Source organism: Eumetopias jubatus, unplaced genomic scaffold (genome assembly GCF_037043125.1).
Source record: "Eumetopias jubatus isolate StellerSeaLion01/CBP00866 unplaced genomic scaffold, mEumJub1_p1.0 scaffold_9, whole genome shotgun sequence".
In the NCBI taxonomy this organism is placed as follows: domain Eukaryota; kingdom Metazoa; phylum Chordata; class Mammalia; order Carnivora; family Otariidae; genus Eumetopias; species Eumetopias jubatus.
The window spans coordinates 49,999,191-50,020,567 of NW_028274815.1; the positions used below are offsets into that span (position 1 = coordinate 49,999,191).

Sequence of the window (21,377 nt, forward strand, 5' to 3'; positions counted from 1 at the left end):
CTTTGAATTATTTTGGATATATACCCAGATGTGGGATTGCTGAATCATGGTAATTCTATTTCTAATTCTTTGGGGAAACTTGATACTATTTTCCATAATGGCCGCAACATTTTATATTCACACCAACAGTGCACAAGGTTTCCAATTTCTCTGCATTGCTGGGATAAGAGTTACTTTCTGTTCCTTTTGTTAACATCCTAATGGGTGTGGAGTGGTATCTCATTGTGGTTTGTGATTTCCATTTCTCTGGTGATCAGTGATTTCAAGGATTTTTTAATATGCTTGTTGGCTAGTCATATATCTTCTTAGGAAAACTGTCTATTCAAGTCCTTTGCCCATTTTTCAATTGTGTTTCTTTGTTATTGAATTATAATAGTTCCATGTATATAGTCTGGATATTAACCAGTTACCATGATTTGCAAATATTTTCTCCCCATTCCCTAGGTTGCCTTTTCACCCTGTTGTGTCCTTTAATGCAGTTTTTAACTGAGTAGTATAATTTATTTATTTTTGCTTTTGTTGCCTGCGCTTCTGTGTCATATCCAAGAAATCCTTGCCAAATCAAATGTCATGAAGCTTTTCCCTTGTTTTCTTCTAAAAGTTTTTTAATTTAGCTCTTATATTTGGATCTTTGATCCATTTTGAGTTAATTTTTGTATATGGTAAAAAGTAAGGGTTCAACTTCATTCTTTTGCATGTGGATATCCAGTTTTCTAACACCATTTGTTAAAGTGTACTTTCTCCACTGTGTAATCTTGGTATCCTGTGGAAAATCATTTATCTTATACATTATCTTATCTATTGATCTTGATGTGAGCATCTGCATCTGGACTCTTTGCAAAATACAATATGGATAGATCAGCTCTTTGACTTCTTTCTTTTCTTATCTAGGTATGTTCTATCTCCCTCTAGAGGTAAAGTCTGACAGCTAGGTAGTAATGAGTTATGTTCTATATGTTCTTTTATGTTAGAAATAGGGGGCCATGGGTAAACATGGCCTTTTACTTGGCTTTTACTATTATTTTTTAAAAGTTTGTATTGAGGCTCTTTCTGTCTTTATCACGGTCTTCTGCAATGCCTTCAGATTTTAGGCTTTCCCCAGTTTCAGTACTGAGACATGATACTTCTATTATTATCCGCCTTAAGTATTTATTTGTAATCCTGTTTCTAAGTTCACAGTATCTTTTCCCAGAGGTGGTAATTATTTTACATAATGAAGTGATTTGCATGAGAAAGAAAAAAATAGAAGAAAAAGAAAAATGGATCTCTATTTAAATTGTGAGGCAATGTTATTATCAGAATAAAATGGGGAGCGCCTGGGTGGATCAGTTAGTTGAGCATCCGACTCTTGATTTTTGGCGTGGGACATGATCTCAGGGTCCTGGGATTGAGCCCCACATTGGGTTCCACGTTCAGTGGGGAATCTGCTTGAGGATTCTCTCTCCCTCTCCCTCTGCCCCTCCCACTGCTCATGCTTTCTCTCTCTCAAATAAATAAATCTTAAAAAAAGAAGAAAAAAATGGAAACACACAAACACAGGCCTTGTCTCTCTCTCACTCTCTGTCACTCCTCTTGTACTCCCCACCCCACCCCCCTGCCCCAATCCCATTACCTGCAATATCTATCTGCAAGGATTCTTTTTCTTTTGTCCAAGCTTCCTTAGGAACTGTCCTCTTGCTGTGGATCTCCTCTTTCTGTTTAATGGCTTTAGTGTCTGGTAGACTTTCCGTCTTTAGGTCTTGTAGCCGAGCTGAGTGCTCTGCAGCAGCAGGACCACTGGAACCTAAGAGAGGTAAATTAGCACAGTATCTAGACAAGAAGTTGACAAAAAAATATTTTAAAATACCTCTCAAGCATCTAATATGTGAAAGGCACTATTACTGGTATTGAAGAAAAAAAAAAGATCATTTAGAAATGTGTTTAGAAACTATTAATCCATATTGGAGTTAAAAAATATATAAAAACATGGGGTGCCTGAGTGGCTCAGGCATGGTTGGTTAAGCATCCAACTCTTGATTTCGGCTCAGGTCATGATCTCAGGGTCGTGGGACTGAGCCCTGCCGTCAGGCTCTGTGCTCAGCAGGGGAGTCGGCTTAAAGATTCTCTCCCTCTGTCCCTCCCCCAATCTCATGTGCATGCACTCTCTCTCTCTCTCTAAAATAAATAAAAGATATACATAAACAGATGTCATACAAAATAAAAGAATTACTGCATAAGAGAAAGAAGTGTATGTACTCAAAAGGGGAGAAACTACTTCTAGCTAGGAGGATCATGAAAGAATTCTAGAGTAAAATAACAACTGATTTGGGTGTTAGAAGATAGCTAACCTGGGATACACACTGAGAAAGAAAGAGAAAGGTATTTTAGGCAAAGGTAACTACATATAAAAACAAGAAAGTCAGGAAAGCAACTGAACATCTAAGAAATAGAGCAAGTATATTATTTGAATATAGAATTTATAAGGAAAAGAGGTATCTAAAAAGTTGTTTGGGAGCTGATTTTACTATTCTGAAAGACGGTACTAAAAGAGTTTAGGTTTTATTCTTAAGGGCAATAAAAACTTTCTGATTGTGAGATTAACAGGATCTGTTACTAGAACATTCATTAAGCAACAGAAAAAAAGGGGGGTAAAATTTTGAAATGTTGCCCAGAATATAACATAACTTGTGAGAACAAGCAATACACAAAAAAAGAGAAGTGGCTAATTATGCTCCAAAATGTTTCTATTTATAATATTGGCAGAGAGTACCAGCTGTCCTCTGAAATCCATTTTCCTTTCCTCTAAAATAAAACCCTGACAATAGAGTGGACAGGTTGAGGGGATCTTGTGTCCTTCAAATTCCTCCAAGTGCATTCCTTCATGAGCACAAAAGCTTGTTTCCAGCCATTAACTAGTTCAGATCTGAAACAGAAGCAACTACAGGCAACCAGTGTCCCTAGTCCTATCCCTAGGTCCCTGAATAATACCCCCAAGAGCAGCCCTAGCCATCAGCCCTTGGAAAGAATTCTGAAAAAGGAACTCATGTCAAAACAGTAAAATGAAGAATCAAAACAACAACAACAACAAAAAAAAAAACAATGGGCTTTGGAAGATTTTGATTTGGTGGCCTGCTGGGTAAAAGAAATTTTGATAATGTTTATTTGGGGAGAGAAAAACAAAGCAAGTATATCCAAGCTCTTAAAGTATTACTTAAAACTCAACTGGAGAAAATAAGAGGTAAGCATCAGCTGAGAAGAGAAGCAGAAATCAAATCCCACTTTAGACATCCAAATATTTTCAGACTGTACGGTTACTTCTATGATGCTACTTGTTTACCTAATTCTAGAACAGGCACCCCTTGGATCTGTCTATGGAGAACTTCACAACTGTCAGTCTGATAAGCAGAGGACTGCTACTCTTCTATAACAGGACTGGCAAATGCCCTGTCTTACTGTCATTCAAAGAGAGTTATTCATGGAAACATTAAGCCAGAGAATCTTTCAACCTTAAGAACCTTGTAGGGAGGAATGCCTGGCTGGCTCAGTCGGTAGAGCATGCGACTCTTGATCTCAAGGTTGTAAGTTCCAGCTGCACACTGGGTATAGAGATGACTTAAAAAAAATAAAATCTTAAAAAAAACAAAACAAAAAAACCTTGCAGGGAGAGAAATCTCTGAGCCAGGGCTGCTGTATAATCCGTCAGGAACAGGCTACTGACATTTATCTTACTGCTGCCTGCCTGCAATCTAGAACACTACAGAGTTGTTTTCTTGTTTGTTTGTTTGTTTTACTCAGCAGGCAGTACTTTGGTCTCCCTACTCAGAAAATTTCACTTCAGTAAACATGACAATCTGAAATGAAAGAAGCCACAAGACTCCTGCTAACTTCACTGGTTTCATAATCTGGAGACAAGGTTCAATTGCAGCCACCCCACAGCTTCTTCTGAGTAAGGTGTCCTTGTGGAAGATGAAGCCGGGGTCCAACTGGGGGGAAATTGACCACTTTGCTCCAACTTGATCACTTAAAGAGCCATGCACTTTAACCTTCCAAGTAACTAAGGGTGTGTGTTACCTACTGGGTGGCCAAGCCTGGTAAAGTTGTCAGAATGAACATGTGATTCTTTCTTTCACATGTGAAAATGAAGATTTTTGTATTAAAAAAAAAATTTAGAACCTTGACTTCACTGGGCATATGGTTACCAGAATAAAGATTATATTTCCCAGCCTCCTGGCAACACAGCTTGGTATGAACGTGTGACTAAGTCCGGCCAACAGAATGGAAGGGGAATGGTACATGCAACATTTGAGAAGTATTTAAAGAAGGAATATACTTTTTTCTTTCCCTTTCTTCCTTTCTGCTGGCTAGAATACAGGACTGCTGGCTAATGCAGGAGAATGGAGGCTACAAATGTTGGAGCAACAGGAGAGAAAGAGCTTTGTTCCTTGATACAGTGGAGTCCACATCTAGATTTTTACAAGAAAGAGAAATAATTTCCTGTCTTCTTTAAGCCAATGTTACTTTGTTTTTGTTTTTATCTCTCAGAGCCAAAACAAATCCTAACTTTAACACACTATTATAGTCATTTTTAATCAGCATAATCCCACTGAAGTAAATTAACTGGATATGTACTTAAGAAGTAAACAAGCTGAATTCCTAAAGAAAAAGGTTTATGTACAACAATAGTATTAAAGAGAGAGCATCTTGTGGAACTGCATTTTTTATCAGTAAAGTCCATTATGTGAATTTCTGGCAATGAGATTAACTTGTGTACTATAGTCACAAAGTTGTCCAGAAATGTCTTAAGAGCTTTAAAAATGTTAATTTTACCTGCCAATCTATACCAAAAAATTGCAGCTAATATTCTATTTCACATATGAGCAAGACAGAGAAAGGTTGAAGACAGTAAGGGAACAGAGAAACTTTTCTGTTTATACTCATTTTAGAAGGCCAGAATAAAATAATATACAGATAATCCAGTTCAGTTACCTTCAGTGGTTTTCTGCAAGGATTCTTTTTCTTCAGGTTGGGCAGCGTTAGTCACTGCCTTTTTATTGTAGATCTCCTTTTTCTGGTTTTTATCTGAGACGTCCTCATCCCCAATGATGGAAACTTGAACTTGGGCATCTGGAATAATGACATCATGTAATTCCATAAAGAAGGAAAAGACAATAAACACAAGAGGCAAGTCCCCCCCAAAAAGTCCAAACAAAATCCCAAACCTCTTTATATATTAAGAAAAAAAAGCATCTCCTAGGCCCCATCACAGCTTTTAAGTTGTGACAATTATGGTGGGTTTACAACATGAATTGAAAAGCTTTTCCTATTTTTCTGTGTACAACAATGGTTTAAATAAAATACTTTACTTTTTAAAACATTTTAAAATTTAAATTCAATTAATTAACATAGAATGTATTATTGGTTTCAGAGGTACAGGCCTGTGATTCATCAGTCTTATATAATATCCAATGCTCATTATATCACATGCCCCCTTAATGCCCATCACCCAATTATCCCATCCCTCCCCCCTCCACCCCCTCAAGCAACCCTCAGTTTGTTTCCTACGATTAAGAGTCTCTTATGGTTTATCTCCTTCTCTGGTTTTGTCTTGTTTGGTTTTTTTCCTCTCTTCCCCTATGATCCTCTGTTTTGTTTCTTAAATTCCACATATGAGTGAGATCATGTGATAATTGTCTTTCTCTGATTGGCTTATTTTGCTTAGCATAACACCGTCTAGTTCCATCCATGTCGTTGCAAATGGCAAGATTTCATTTTTTGATGGCTGAGTAATATTCCATTCTCTATATATACCACATCTTTATGCATTCATCTATTGATGGACATCTGGGCTCTTTCCATAGTTGGGCTATTGTGCATATTGCTTCTATAAACACTGGGGTGCAGGTGCCCCTTCAGATCATTACATTTGTGTCTTTGGGGTAAATACCCAGTACTGCAATTGCTGAGTCGTAGGGTAGCTCTCTTTGCAACTTTCTGAGGAACCTCCATACTGTTTTCCAGAGTGGCTGCACCAGCTTGCATTCCCACCAACAGTGTAGGAGGGTTCCCCTTTCTCCGCATCCTCACCAACATCTGTCGTTTCCTAACTTGTTAATTTTAGCCTAAAATACCACTTTAAATGAAATCTGTTCTTCACTGGTTTGACACAAAAGTTAAAAAAAAAATCAGTTGTCTTTTTCAAAGTATAAAAGTGGATGTGAACAACTCTTTTGAGTTCTTTGGTTTATTCAAAGTTTTTGTCACTTATTGAGCCAATTTTGATATTTCATATCATCCTAGAAAAGTATCTGTACCATCTAGATTTTATATATAGTACTCTTATGATTTTTAAAAACCTCCTGAACTTATATCCTTTTAAAATTGCTTAATATTTTCTACTTTCTTTCTGTTTTTCTTGGTCATATTTACTAAAGATTTATTTACCTTATTGGTTTTTTAAATTTTTTTATCTTTTTTTTTTTTTTAAAGATTTTATTTATTTATTTGACAGAGAGAGACACAGCGAGAGAGGGAACACAAGCAGGGGGAGTGGGAGAGGGAGAAGCAGGCTTTCTGCAGAGCTGAGAGCCTGATGCGGGGCTCGATCCCAGGACCCGGGGATCACGACTTGAGCTGAAGGCTGACGCTTAATGACTGAGCCACTCAGGCGCCCCTATTGTTTTTTTTTAAATCAGCTCTTTTCTTTCTTATTATATGAGAAAACTCAAGTGTAAAGTGTTACTAAATATATTAAAAATCACCAATAAAAGAACTAGGATAACAATAATGGTTATGTTTTTATAATGGGTCAAAAAGAGGTTCAGCTCATCGCTAAGTATGAATATTTTTCAACAAAGAAATCGGAAAAGCAATAGAGTACTAAAGACATAACATAATGTGTCTACCAAAGAGTTTAAGAAATAAAACATTACAGATATGATTCCCTGTGTAAAGCCTCAGAGATGCCATTCTCTGTCTTTTCAGTAGTAACCTTTATGCTGAATTTAGAGTTTATCAATTTCAAGGATGTTTCTGAATTTTTTTACTTTATTGCATGTATTAATCAACAATATGTACCCAGACTGGAACACAGAGCTATACTATGTTTAAAAATTGCCCTGGGATCAGCAGTACCTATTTAGCTAATAGCTATGCACAGGATTAAAAACAGTAAATGGAATAAAGCAACACAGAGAATTATGCATGTAGAATTTTCAGTGGCCACTGGAGTCTCCATTTAATAAATACAACCATGTATCAACTAGGGAAGTACAATGTCGGGAATGCAGAGGAAAAAAATCAAGCAGGTCTTTAAAGATTAAAAAGTTTCATAAAATAGTGGGGCCTGTATCTGGGGATAGGGTTGAAAACTCAAATACCCATAGTGACCAGACAGATAAGGTGGACGAATGAAGCAGACTGGCTCTGAGAAGCGAGGGGACTTGAAGCACACATGAGAATGTACATCTTCTCTGCAGGGAACAGCCAAGCATCAGGGGCAGGTGATTACTGCCATGGGGGAATGTAAGCTGAGTGTAACCAGACATTCTCATTTTTCAAGGGAAGTCCAAAATCTTATTTTTAAATGTTGGCAGCAAAATGAAAAGAAACTTTAAAACACTATGTGAGCCATATACTTTCTTGCAAAATCCAATCTATGAAAATATTAGTTTGTACCATCAGATAAATTCATGAAGCAACTTTAATCAAGATTTCCTATGTTTCTAAAACATAGCCGATTAGATAATATTCCACTTCAAAAGTTGCAGTATATTTTATTTCCCATAGTGAAAATAAAATAGGTTTAAGAAATCTGTGAAGCATTTTAAAAGATTTCATAACTATTTTACCTTGTTTATACCCAATAAAACAGCTAACAGAAAAGTTCGTATAACACCAGAAATAAGATAAAGACTGGACAATATTCTCATTTAGGATAACCAGGGGGAAAAAAAGGGCCACAAAATATACAAAGCCAATTCAGTTACCTGCATTATCTTTCTGAGGGGGTTTCCCCCCCATTGGCAAGGTTGGCTTAGCCACCGCCCTCTTACTGTAGATCCCCTCTTTATGTTTAATGTTATCAGTGACTGGTAGGTCATCATCCCTCGTGCCTAGCACCTCCGCTGGGAAGTCTGGAGCAATGGCATCATTGGATCCTACATAAAAGTGGCAAAGTAGTACAATTAACACAAATGTAGACATGAAGTTGAAGAAAGACAAAAAACTGACCTCTTAAACTGCTTCTATTAAAAAGGTACTGCAATAGGAGTGTTGTAATGTGATCAGAAGGTGATGTCACTCAAATTGAAGCTGTCAGACATGTACAATAAATTGCAACAATACACGGTAGAGAAGCAAATGACAGAAAATATATAGAGTATCAGTTCAGAAGAAAGACAATTTCCAGTTCAGGAAGGTTTTCAAAGAAAGGAGAATACAGACTGTAACTCGGAAAATAAGTAGGCTTTTTGAAATATGCAGAAGAAGGAAGAAAGACATTTTAGGCAGAGGTGAAGCATGAGCAAAGACAAGGAGGCAGGAAAGCAAAAAGTCTGTAAGAACAGCAGTCACTCTGTGGTCAAGCCAGATCACAGAATACATTAAAGAAAGTGGTGGGAAATATTAAAAAATAACTGTTTGAGGCAAAATTCAGCAGAGCATGGAAACCCAAGCTAAGCTAAAGAGTACAAATTTTATTGTACATGAAATGTAACATTAAGGAGGGCACGTGCTGCATGGAGCACTGGGTGTTATATGCAAACAATGAATCAGGGAACACTACATCAAAAACTAATGATATACTGTATGGTGACTAACATAACATAATAAAATAAATAAAAAATAAAAAAATAAAAAGCAGAGCTTGCAGAAAATTTTAATAAAGGGAAAATGTAATCAGCTATGTTTTAGGAAGATTAATCTGACAATAATACAAGACACAAAACACTGAAAGGAAAATCTTATGTGATAAAGAAATACAAGATGGCAAAATAATTTTATTTTCTTTTAAAAAACATTTCAATATTCCTATGTCCACTGATAAGAGAAGTTTATCCATGCCATAAAAAAGAGGTGAAGAACATTTCTGAGCACCTAAAATATATATGGCAATAAGAGCTGAGTATCAGTCTCATTAGTATAGTGCAAATATAAGTAAGTCATGAAGGATTTTTTGGGACAGATTGCAAGGATCCTACTAAGCTGCTCGGTCATATGTACAGATTAAATTGGGCTTTTCCTCAACTGCTTTTTCACACTGCATTCTCATTTGTCAAATGCATCAAGTGCATTTGTTTCAGGAGCTCTGCCCATTTTGTCATTCTCTACTCTTTGCCTACCTAACCCATCTTTATCCTATAGACCTCATCTCTAAAGTTTTTTCCTTGAAAGTCCTTCAGGAGCTCCTTAAATTAACTGGGTACTCTTATTATTCTCATCCAGTTCTAGTTTATTTTCTTAACACTTATCATTTGTAATTATGTATTTATTTGTGGTCTATTTGTTTACTTTCTGTAACAACATTCCACATACTCCATAAACTTGGGACCATGTTTATTTTGCCTCTGTAAATGTAGCACCTAGTATAGTATCTGCCAGGAACACAGTAAGAGCTTTAATACTTTTGGGTTGAAGAAAAAAAGAACATGAACTGAAAGCTTTTGCCACCTTAAGAAAAACAAAACAAACAACCAAACTTTGGTTTTATATGCTTTGGAATGAATATATACAGGGAATGCAATATATGTACTTTCGTATCTTTTTTTTTTTCACTCAATTCAAGATAAATTTTAAATGGAATCTAGAGTGTAAAGTCAGTATATTAAAATGAAAAACCATACAGGGTTGAAATTATTCCAGAAGGTTCCTTAAAGAAGGCACCATGTTGCAACTGACATCCCATGGGCTCAACAAAGCCACCAGAGAGTACTTTTTCCTTTTGGCTTGTAACAAATCACTGTGCCTGCTTCTGAGCACCTGATGAAGTACCTGGCTTGTGTTTAGAGGCCATGTTGTAACAAAAAGACACTGGGTGTTATACCCAAACAATGAATCATGGAACACTACGTCAAAAACTAATGCTGTAATGTATGGTGATTAACGTAACATAATAAAATAAATTTAAAAAAAAAGACACTTTAACTCTAGAATCATTCTCAGGGACTCAAGATAAGCTGTTTAAACTATTATAAAAGGCAAACGAGGACAGTAAACTTTGAGAAGAGAGGTTTCCCATCACCCATTTCAAATTCCATCATAATATGTTCATAGAGTATATAGACTGCACACAACTCTTGCACCCTTTTTAAGATTTTATTTTTAAGTAATCTCTATACCCAGTGTGGGGCTTGAACCCACAACCCAGAGATCAAGAGCTGCACGCTCCACTGACTGTGCCACCCAGGCACCCCAACTCTTGCACTTGCTAAAAGACATATACTTTCTCTTTTTTGTTAAGTATATGTAATTGAACATGCTTAAATTAAATGCATATATGATAAAATGGCAATGTATGCTAAATTTATCATAGCTAAAAAATTTCATTGTAATCCATTCATTTGACTTTACATTTTCTTAAATTTTCTTGTTTCCTGTTCTTGTTTTTTTTATTTTAGGATTTTATTTATTTTTTGTCAGAGAGAGAGAGAGAGAGAGCACACAAGCAGGGGGAGTGGCTAGCAGAGGGAGAAGCAGGCTCCTCACTGAGCAAGGAGTCTGATGCAGGACTCGACCCCAGGACCCTGGGATCATGACCTGAGCTGAAGGCAGACATTCAACAGATTGAGCCACCCAGGCGTCCCTCGGGTTCTTGTTCTATGCTATTTTGCTAATTTTGTACACTCAACAGTAATTTGGAAGATAGATATCAAGTTTTAAAGTTCTATTAGAGGGGCACCTGGGTGGCTCAGTTGGTTCAGCAACTGCCTTCGGCTCAGGTCATGATCCCGGAGTCCAAGGATCAAGTCCTGTGTCCCGCATCCCTCACTGGACCACCTGCTTGGCGGGAGTCGGCTTCTCCCTCTGACCCTCCCCTCTCTTGTGCTCTCTCTCTCAAATAAATAAAATTTAAAAAAATTCTATTAGAATTTTTCCGGTAGTATTTTTTTTTTTTAGCATTTAAAAAATTTTTTTAAAGATTTTAATTATTTGACAGAGAGACACAGCAAGAGAGGGAACACAAGCAGGGGGAGTGGGAGAAGGAGAAGCAGGCTTCCTGCAGAGCAGGGAGCCTGAGGTGGGGCTCGATCCCAGAACCCTGGGATCACGACCTGAGCTGAATGCAAATGCTTAACAACTGAGCCACCCAGGAGGCCCTAGCATTTTTTTAGTGTGGTAAAATATACAATTTGCCATTCTAACCATTTTTAAGTATATATTCACACTGATGTGCAACCATCATATCATTCATCTCCAGAACTCACACATTTTCACAAACCAAAACTGGACCTATTAAATGATAACTCCCTTTTTCTCCTCCCCTCAACCCTTGGTAACCACTGTTCTACTTTACTTTGTCTCTATGAATTTGACTACTCTAGGTACCTCATATAAGTGGAATCTTAGAATATTTGTCCCTTTGTGATTAGCTTATTCACTTAGCACAATATCTTCAGGGTTCATCAACAATGTAGCATGTGCCAAATTTCACTTTTTAAGGCTGAATAATATTCCACTGCATATATGTATCACACTTTATGTATTTATTCATTAGCTAGATATAAGAGTTGTATCCACCTTTTGGCTATTGTGAATGATGTTGCTATGAACATGAGCATACAAATATCTGTTCAAATCCCTGTTTTCAATTCTTTTGGGTATATGTTAGATCATATAGTAATTCCATGTTTAATATTTTTTATTTATTTTTTTAGAGAGAGAGAGAGAGCATGTGCACAGTGGGGGAGGGGGGCAGAAGGAGATGGAGAGAGAGAATCTTAAGCAGGCTCCATGCCCAGCATGGAGCCCGATGTGGGGCTCAATCGCATGATCCTGAGATCATGACCTGAGTCGAAATCAAGAGTCTGACACTTAAATGACTGAGCCACCCAGGCACTTTTCTATGTTTGACTTCTTCAGTAACCACTACATTGCTCTCTGTAGTGGCTACATCCTTTTAAATTCCCACCAGCAATACACAGGGGTTGCAATTTCTCCATACCCCCACCAAACCTTGTTATTTTCTATTTGGTAACAGCTCCATCCTAATGGATATGGAGTGGTATCTCACTGTGGTTTCAATCTGCCTTAGAACTAATAATGTACAGCATCTTTTTAATGTTCTTTTTGGCCATTTGTGTGTCTTTCTTGGAAAAATGTCTATTCAGATCCTGTGCCCATTTTAAAATTAGACTTTTGGCTGTTGTTGAGTTGTAAGAGTTCTTCATATATTCTGAATATTAATCCCTAATCAAATATATGATTTGCATTTTGTTCTAATTCTGTGAATTACCTTTTAACTGTTGATAGTTTTTTTGATATACAAAAGTTTTAATTTTTCATAAACTCCAATTTCTTTTGTTGCCTGTGCTTTTGATAACATTAGTTTTTTAGGAACTTCTTTAACCTATCTGATCACCAAATCATGAATAAAATACAACTTCTTTGGTTTCTTCTATTAAACACAAAGAATATAATTAAATTGGTTTTTGTTTTCATGCTTTTCATCCCGAAATTAACTTCTGACATTTTCTATTCATCTTGTAACTAAAATTTGTATTTAGACCAGTGTTATGTTAAACTGACTTCAAAGTTCACCACTGCTTCATTATTCTTTCTGGAACTCTTCATTTATTTATTTATTTATTTTTTTAAAGATTTTAGTTATTTATTTGACGGAGAGATAGAGAGCACAAGTAGGCAGAGAGGGAGAAACAGGCTCTCTGCTGAGTAAGGAGCCCGATGCAGGGCTCGATCCCAGGATCCTGGGATCATGACCTGAGCTGAAGGCAGACGCTTAACCAACTGAGCCACCCAGGCGCCCCAGAACTCTTCATTTAGAGCCACCTCTTCAGCTGGATGAGTCTTCAAATTAATTTTTCAAGAAAGTATGAAACTTGCCTACAAAGAGACTCATTTTAGACCTAAAGACACCTGCTGAATGAAAGTGAGGGGGTGGAGAAATCTTTACCACACAAACGGATGTCAAAAGAAAGTTGGAGCAGCAAAACTTATGTTGGACAAACTAGACTTTTTGTTCTTATATTGTTTTTATCCTGCTTTGGTATCAGGGTAGTACTGGCCTCATGGAATGATTCTGAATGTGTTCCCTCTCCTCCATTATTTTAAGATTTTGATAAAGATTGTCATTATTTTTTTTTTAAATGTTTGGTAGAATTCACCAATTAACCATGGGGTCCTTGGGCTTTTCTGTGCTGGGAGATTTTTTTTTTTAAGATTTTATTTATTTGACAGAGAGAGATACAGCGAGAGAGGGAACACAAGCAGGGGGAGTGGGAGAGGGAGAAGCAGGCCTCCCGCTGAGCAGGGAGCCCGATGCGGGGCTTGATCCCAGGACTCTGGGATCATGACCTGAGCCGCAGGCAGACGCGTAAGGACTAAGCCACCCAGGCGCCCCTGTGCTGGGAGATTTTTGATTCCTAATGTAACTTACATTCTTGTTATTGGTCTAAGCAGATTTCCTCGAAACTTCTTGGATTCAAGATTCATGATGCAATCTTGGTAATTTCTGCATTTTTAGGAATTATCTGGTTGTATTTTTCTAAGTTATCCGATTTGTTAGTATATAATTGTTTATAATCTGCTTTCACACTATATTTCTGTGGTTATCTATTGTTTTATTTTCCCTTCCATTTCTCATTTTGGTTTTTGAGTCTTTTTTTTTTCTTAGTTGATGTAGTTAAAGCACTGCTAATTTTGTTTGTTTGTTTATGAAAATCTGGTCATTACTTTCAATCTATGTTGTTTATTCTGGTCTCTATTTTACTTATCTCTGATTTTTTCTTTGTTGTTTCCTTCCTCTACTAAATTGCAGCTACATTTCTTCTTTTTCTAGTTCCCTGGGGTGTGATGTTGTTAATTTGAACTTTTTCCCTTAATATTTCAAGCATTTATGGCATAAATTTCACTCTTAACATCTGCTTTTGCTGCATCCCATAGGTTTTGGAATATTGTGTTTTCTTTTTCTTTTGTTTTGAGACAAATTTTGATTTGCCATTTGATTTTTTGTTTGGCCCATTGCTGGGGCAATAGTGTGTTAATATTTACATATTCAATATTTCATATTTATATTGTAGATTTTCCAGCTTTGTTTTATTGTTGATCTTTAGGGCTTTTTTGTTTTTTAATGATTTTGTTTATTTATTTGACAGAGACACAGCGAGAGAGGGAACACAAGCAGGGGGAGTGGGAGAGGGAGAAGCAGGCTTCTCACCAAGCAGGGAGCCCGCGATGTGGGGCTTGATCCCAGGACCCTGGGATTAAGACCTGAGTCGAAGGCAGAAGCTTAACAACTGAGCCACCCAGGTGCCCCGCTATCTTTAGTTTTATATCATCACAGTTGGAAAATATACTTGCTATATTTCAGTCTTCTTAAATCTGTAATATTTGTTATATTTCTTTTCAAGTGATTTAACCAGGGAATTCTTTTGTGTGTACTTGGAAGAAAATGTGTATTCTATTTTTCTTGGATGGAACATTTTATATATATCTTTTAGAACCATGTATTCTGAAGTATGCTTCAAGCAAAAAATGTTCTTGTTGAAAAAAATAACTTTAACTGAGGGTACTCATTTAAAATAAAGCATGTAAGAGGGGAAGTGGGTCGGGGGATGGGAGAAATAAATGAAGGGGATTAAGAGTATACTTATTATGATAAGCACTGAGTAATGATGTATAAAATTGTTGAATCACTATGTTGTACACCTGAAACTAATATTAACACTGTATGTTAACTAAACTGGAATTAAAAATTAAAACTTAATTTAAAAAAAAAGAAAGTATGAAGGTAGAGTATGATTTCAAGCTCCTGTATATTTGTGAAAATCTCTTTGTTGCCATATTACTTAACTATACACTTGGGTCCATAAATCCTTGAATTATATAATTTCTCCCAATAAATACATATTTTCTTCCATTTATTTCTTACATTTAGGATCTGGATTTCTGTTTTCTTCCCCAGGTTTGAGAAGTTTTCAGCTATTATTTCTTTGAATAAATTTTCTGCTCCCTTTCTTTTCTTTCTGAGACCTTATAACGTGAACGTCATGCTTAACAGCATCATTAAGTTCCCCTAACCTATTCTCATTATAATTATTTTTTCTATCTTCTGTTCAGCTTGATTGCTTTCTATTACTCTGTCTTCCATTGCTCACTGATCCATTCTTCTGTGTTCTCTAGGTTACTATTTATTCTCTCTAGTGTATTTTTGAGTTCTTCATCAATGATTGATTCTTTTTTATATTTTGCCACTCTTTTCTCAAGTCCAGTGAATATCTTTATTACCATTACTTTATATTTTCTATCAGGCATATTGCTTATCTCCATTTTGTTTAGCTCTCTTGCTGTGATTTTGTCCTGTTCTTTCATTTGGGACATATTCCTCTATCTCACTTTTTCTAACTCTGTTTCTCTGTGTTAGAAGAGCCAGCTACATCTTCTGCTCTTGAAAGTAGTGAGTGGCCTTATGAAGAAGAGGTCCTGTAGTGCCATGCAATGCAATGTTCCCTGTTCACCAGAAACTGGCACTTCAGGGGTGTCTCCTACATGTATTGCATGGGTCCTGCTATTGTGGTTAAGCCATGTTTGCCTTCAGTCTGGTCAGCTGCAATGGGTCTCTTTCCTTGTAGTGGGCAGGTTTAGTTTCTATGTTGTTACAGGCCAGTTTGGGGCTGCCTCGTGGTTGAGTTGGGTAAGACCAGATGTTTGTTAGAGCTGCAGTTGCACTGAACTGCAGGGTGCTCTCCTTGTGTTGTCCCCTGAGAGGCTTTTGTTGGTGAGCAAGGCCTGCAGTCAGACCAGATGTTTGCTCCCAGCCCAGTTGAACTGGTGTGTGTATTTATCTTCGTTTCTACCCAGGGCAGGAGTCACCTTGAAGTTGTCCTGGTCACTGTTGGGGCTACTTGCATAATGCCATACTTCTGTCTGGTGCCACTTTGGATGGACTCTTGCCAAAGGTGGGTCAGATGGAGCAAATCCGCAGGAGAATGTGGGGGCAGGACACACTGTTAGCAAAGTCAGGTATGTGTTGGTATGCTTGTGGGAGACGACCTGGAACCTTTTGGAGAACTTCTGCTGAGAGCAGTTTGGATGGGGCAGATCCATGGGGTTACAACATGGGAGTGGGGCATCCTATTAACAAAACTGGGTGGAGAGTGTTCGTGCTTCTTCCAGCAAATGTGCATGTATCTAGGATTGCAGATGGGGAAGAGAAATGGCACTAGCTCTTTTGTTCTTGGAGAAATCTAAACATCCTTGCTCCTACAGCACACCTGAGATTAGTAAATAGATCTTCCCATATCCTCTAGGCATTTTCCAAACTACTGCTTCTATACTGTATCTCAGAAGGGCTGTTGTGCTGTCCCTTCAAAAGTGGGGACTCAGTTTCCTATTGCCCTCTGGCTATCCCAAAGCAGAACCTGCTTGTTTTTAAAGTTCACGGTGTTAAGCCCCAGTGATTGTCAAAACTCGAGAAGTTAAGCCCCTCTGGTCTTCAAAGCTAAATGTTATGGGGATTTATTTTCCCAGTGCGGGGCATGTCTGGGGTGCCTGGTGTGGAGTCTTCTTCCATGCCAAATAGATATTTACTAGTATAGCATTTTAATTCCTATGGTGAGTCTTTTATTATATATTTTTTAGTTATATTCTTAGTGGTTGTTCAGGAATTACCACTCATATTTTAGTATAAATTAACAATCTTTTTGGATTAATACCGATTTCAACAGTATACAAAAACTTTTCTCTTGTACAGCTCTGTCTCCTCCCTTCTTTATGCTATTATTTTCATAAGTAATATCGCTATACATTTTTGTACAACAGAGATTTATTACTATTGTTTTATGTATTTGTCTTTAAAGTCGTATGAAAGAAAATGGGATTATAAGCAAAGATACATTTATTTATACTGTCTTTTATTATTTACCTGTGTAGTTATCTTTACCAGTGTTCTTTATTTTTTTTTTTTTACTTTTTAAAGATTTTGTTTATTTATTTGACAGAGAGAGACACAGTGAGAGAGGGAACACAAGCAGGGGGGAGTGAGAGAGGGAGAAGCAGGCTTCCCGCGGAGCAGGGAGCCTGATGTGGGGCTCGATCCCAGGACCCTGGGATCATGACCTGAACCGAAGGCAGACGTTTAATGACTGAGCCACCCAGGCGCTCCCAGTGCTCTTTATTTTTAATATGGATTCAAATTACTGGTAGTGTCCACTGAAGAATCCCCTTAGTATTTCCTATAGGTCAGTTTGTTACCAATAAACTCAGTTTATCTGAGAATGTCTTAATTTCTCCTTCATTTTTTGAAGGGTAGTTCCGCTAGATAGAGAGTTGTTGGTTGATAGTTTTTCTTTCAGCTCTTTGAATATGTCATTGCGATGCCTTCTGTCCTCCAAGGTTTTCTGATGAGAAATCAGCTATTGATCTTATTGAAGATCCCTTGTACTCCTGCTGGTTTCAACATTCTCTTTATCTTTGTCTTTTAACAGTTTAATTATGATGTGTTTAATTGTGGATCTCTTTAAGTTTATCCTGTTTGGGTTTCCTTCAGCTTATCAGATGTATAGATTAATAGTAGCTATAAAATTTGGGCAGTTTTTGTCATTATTCCTCCAAACATTCTTTCAGTCTCATCGTCTCTCCTTCTGGAACTCCCATTCTATGTAAAATAGTACTCTTGATGGTGTCCCACAGGATTCTGAGATTCTGCTCCTTCTTCATTTTTTTTTTTTGTTGTTGTTGTTTCTCACACTGAATAATCTCAATTGGCCTATCCTCACATTCACTGATCCTTTCTTCTGCCTGTTCAAATCTGATACTGAGCTTTCCTAGTGAATTTTAAATTCTATTTATTGTGTTTTCAACTCCAGAATTTCTCTTTGGATCTCTTTTTGTAATTTGCAACTTTTAATTGATATTATCTATTTGGTTAAGACACCGTTCTCATACTTTAGTTCTTTATTTTTATTTATTTATTTTTTGAGAGCGTGAGCGAGTGTGCAAGCACATGAGCAGGAGCAGGGGGGGCAGAGGGAGAGTAAGAGAAAGAATCTTAAGCAGGGTCCACGCCCAGTGCAGAGCCCAATGTGGGGCTCAATCTCACGACCCTGAGAACATGACTTGAGTCAAAATCAAGAGTCAGATGCTTAACCAACTGAGCCACCCAGGTGCCCCTCTTTAGTTCTTTAGATATGGTTTCATTTAGTTCTTTGAACATATTTTAAATAGCTAATTAAGTCTTTGTTTAGTAAGTCTAACATCCGGAATTTCCTAGAGACAATTCCTAAACTGTTATTTTCTTGCCTATGAATCCTATTTTTTGGTTTTTAATTTCATAGCTTGTAATTTTTTTGTTGAAACTTAACATCTTAAATAATAAAATATGGTAATATCAGAAATCAGATTCCATCCACTCCCCAAAGTTTGCTGTTGTTGCTTTATGTTATTTTTTAAAGTAACTTCTCTGAATGAATTCTGTAAAACTATTCAAGTTTCTACTCAACTAGTTTAGTGGTCAGTTAATGCCTAAACAAAGATTTCCTTAAACACCTAGAACCAGTAAATCAGGAAGATTTGCAAATGGGTTTTTCGTGCATATCACGGCATGCCTTCAACTTTGAGCCAGGCAGTTGTCAACTCTGCCTTAGCCTTCTTTTTCTTCTTAGAGAGAGACTCAAGCACAACCTGAGATAAAGGGTAGGGTCTTTTCAGGTCTTCCCTGAGAATACACGTAGGCTTATCCATGTAAACAGTCTTCTAGAGTCCCAGGAATATGTCAAAGCTTTTCTTTTCTTTTTTTAAAGATTTTATTTGACAGAGAGAGAGAGAGAGCAGGTGAGAAAGCACAAGCAGGGGGAGCAGCAGAGGGAGAGAGAGAAGCAGGCTCCCTGCCGAGCAGGGAACCCAATGCAGGGCTTGATCCCAGGACCCTGAGATCATGATCTGAGCCAAAGGCAGATGCTTAACCAACTGAGCCACCCAGGCACCCCTGTCAAAGCTTTTCAAAACATCTATGGACATCTCATCCTTGGTTTTTACCTTTAAGCTTTGGGTTAGTCTATTGTTTGCCTCAGTTGTTGCCTATCACCTCAGGCATTATAACACTAAAACATTTGCCTGTAAATGTTCTTGACAAACACCCCATGCACACCCACACACATGCACACACACACACAGGCTTTTAACACTGGATAGCTCTGAATGAGATTAAACAAAGACAGGTCTTTTGAATGGCATCTTCCAGGGAACCACCAGACAGATCAAGTACTGACAATTCTTTGGGAATGAAGTTTTGAAACTGGTGTGGCTCTGTTCTATTCCCTCCAGTCCTGGGAAAGCAGGCTGATATTTTTCAAGGTTATTACTGAGCTGAGTGTGAGGATGGGACTAGGGGATGTTAAATGCCACAAAACTTACTGTTCTTACCAAGATACAATCATTTCTCTTGAATAAGTGTTCATTGGGCTGCTGTAAGCCTTTGGTTAATTTCCAGAATTTTGGAAAAATTTTCTGAAGTTTTGCCAATTTTTGTTGCTTTTACCAAGGGGCGAAATCTTAGGTCTTTACTCCACCATTTTCTCTGCTGTAATGCCCCACTTCCTTTAAACGATCCAGCCAGTTCTCTCCCTCTGGCTTTTCGCTTCTATACAGTGATTATCAATGTATAAATATTTGAATGTCTAAAATGAATACTGGTATGAGGTATAAAATGACTTACCAAAAAAAAAAAAAAAAGACATGTCTCAGAACTTACTATCTAATATAGAGTCTTGTTCTACTTAATGTTACTGGGCATGATACATAAATTTCTAACATTGATCTCTTTCTTTGGGGGGCTGTTACTTTTGCCTTGTTTATATTTTAGGGATTTCATTAATTTAAATGTTTATGCATTCTCAGTTGAGGAAAAATCTATTTGGCCCAAATATTTGCTACTAATGGTATATGACTTACCCTTGGCCCCAAACGTTAATTGGATCCTTCTCATATCTATAGATGCACGATATATTAATTAACAGCTATTAGAACAATTCCTAGGTTTTCATCTAGAGTAGCTCTACTGGTTTAAGAAAGGATCTTACTATGGTCAACTCCCCCACTCTCAGAATAGACAGAGAACATGAAAACTACAATCTGAAGTGTGTGTGTGTGTGTGTATGTGTGTGTGTAGTTATTGGATCTACTTCTGTCTTACTGATATATTCAGTACTTTATTTACAGGGACACTATTTCTCAGGATACAATGTACCATCCCTGAATTATTTTCTCTTTCCACCACTGTCCAATTTTTCTCAAAATTAATGTCTCCAACTAGATGAGAGTTAGGGACATAAACATATAGTAGGACAATAGAGGCCTCAAAAACTATTGAGACATCTGATCACATTTTTACTGCTACAGGCATTCTTTCTGTCTTCTGAACTGGGGGTTGAAAGTGGAAGAGTGATCAAAGTTTCCTTTCTGGTAGCCATTAAATGATTGTGTCTTTTTTCCCCATTAAGTGTGTTTTTATTTAAATTCCAGTTCATATGCAGTGTAATATTACTTTCAGGTATACAATATAGCGATTCAACACTTCCATACCTCACCAGTGCTCATCACAAGTGCCCTCCTTAATCTCCATCACCTATCTAATCCATCCCCCCACCCACCTCCCCTCTGGTAACCATCAGTTTGTTCTCTTTAGTTAAGAGTCTGTTTCTTGGTTTGTCCCCCCTTTAATCCCTTTGCTCATTTGTTCTGTCTCTTAAATTCCACATGAGTGAGATCATATGGTATTTGTCTTTCTCTAACTTAATTTGCTTAGCATAATACTCTCTAGCTCCAACCATGTTGTTGCAAATGGCAAGATAGCATTCTTTTTTTATGGCTAAGTAATGTTCTGTTGTATATATACACTTTTTTAAAGATTTTATTTATTTATTTGAAAGAGAGAGCATGAGCAGAGATAGGGGCAGAGGGAGAAGCAGACTCCCCACTGAGCAGGGTGCCCAAAACGGGGCTTCATCCAGGAACCCGAGATCATGACCTGAGCCAAAGGCAGATGCTTACCCAACTGAGCCACCCAGGCACCCCGTACTACGTCTTCTTTATTCATTCATTCATCAATCAATGGACACTTGGGCTGTTTCCCTAATTTGGCTATTACAGATAATGCTGCTATAAATAGCAGGGTGCATATATCCATTTAAGTTAGTATTTTTGTATTCTTTGAGTAAATACCCACTAGT

At 37.4% G+C, this 21,377-nt stretch overlaps 1 protein-coding gene and 1 pseudogene across 4 annotated transcripts in view; one reads left to right on the forward strand and one right to left on the reverse strand.

The window, feature by feature from the left end:
• The window catches only part of ALMS1 (ALMS1 centrosome and basal body associated protein), a 208,625-nt gene that overhangs the window by 52,006 nt on the left and 135,242 nt on the right, over positions 1-21,377 (reverse strand). For 3 of the 4 annotated variants that reach the window (XM_028116263.2, XM_088026458.1, XM_088026460.1), the window contains exons 13-15: positions 7,965-8,135; positions 4,966-5,103; positions 1,613-1,783 (exon numbers count right to left, since the gene is read on the reverse strand). In XM_028116263.2, coding sequence (XP_027972064.2) covers positions 1,613-1,783; positions 4,966-5,103; positions 7,965-8,135 — 480 coding nt within the window. The remainder of the gene's footprint in view (positions 1-1,612; positions 1,784-4,965; positions 5,104-7,964; positions 8,136-21,377) is intronic. The other variant, XM_088026459.1, reaches the window with a different exon arrangement.
• Positions 2,708-3,501, forward strand: LOC114218967 (aurora kinase A pseudogene; annotated as a pseudogene).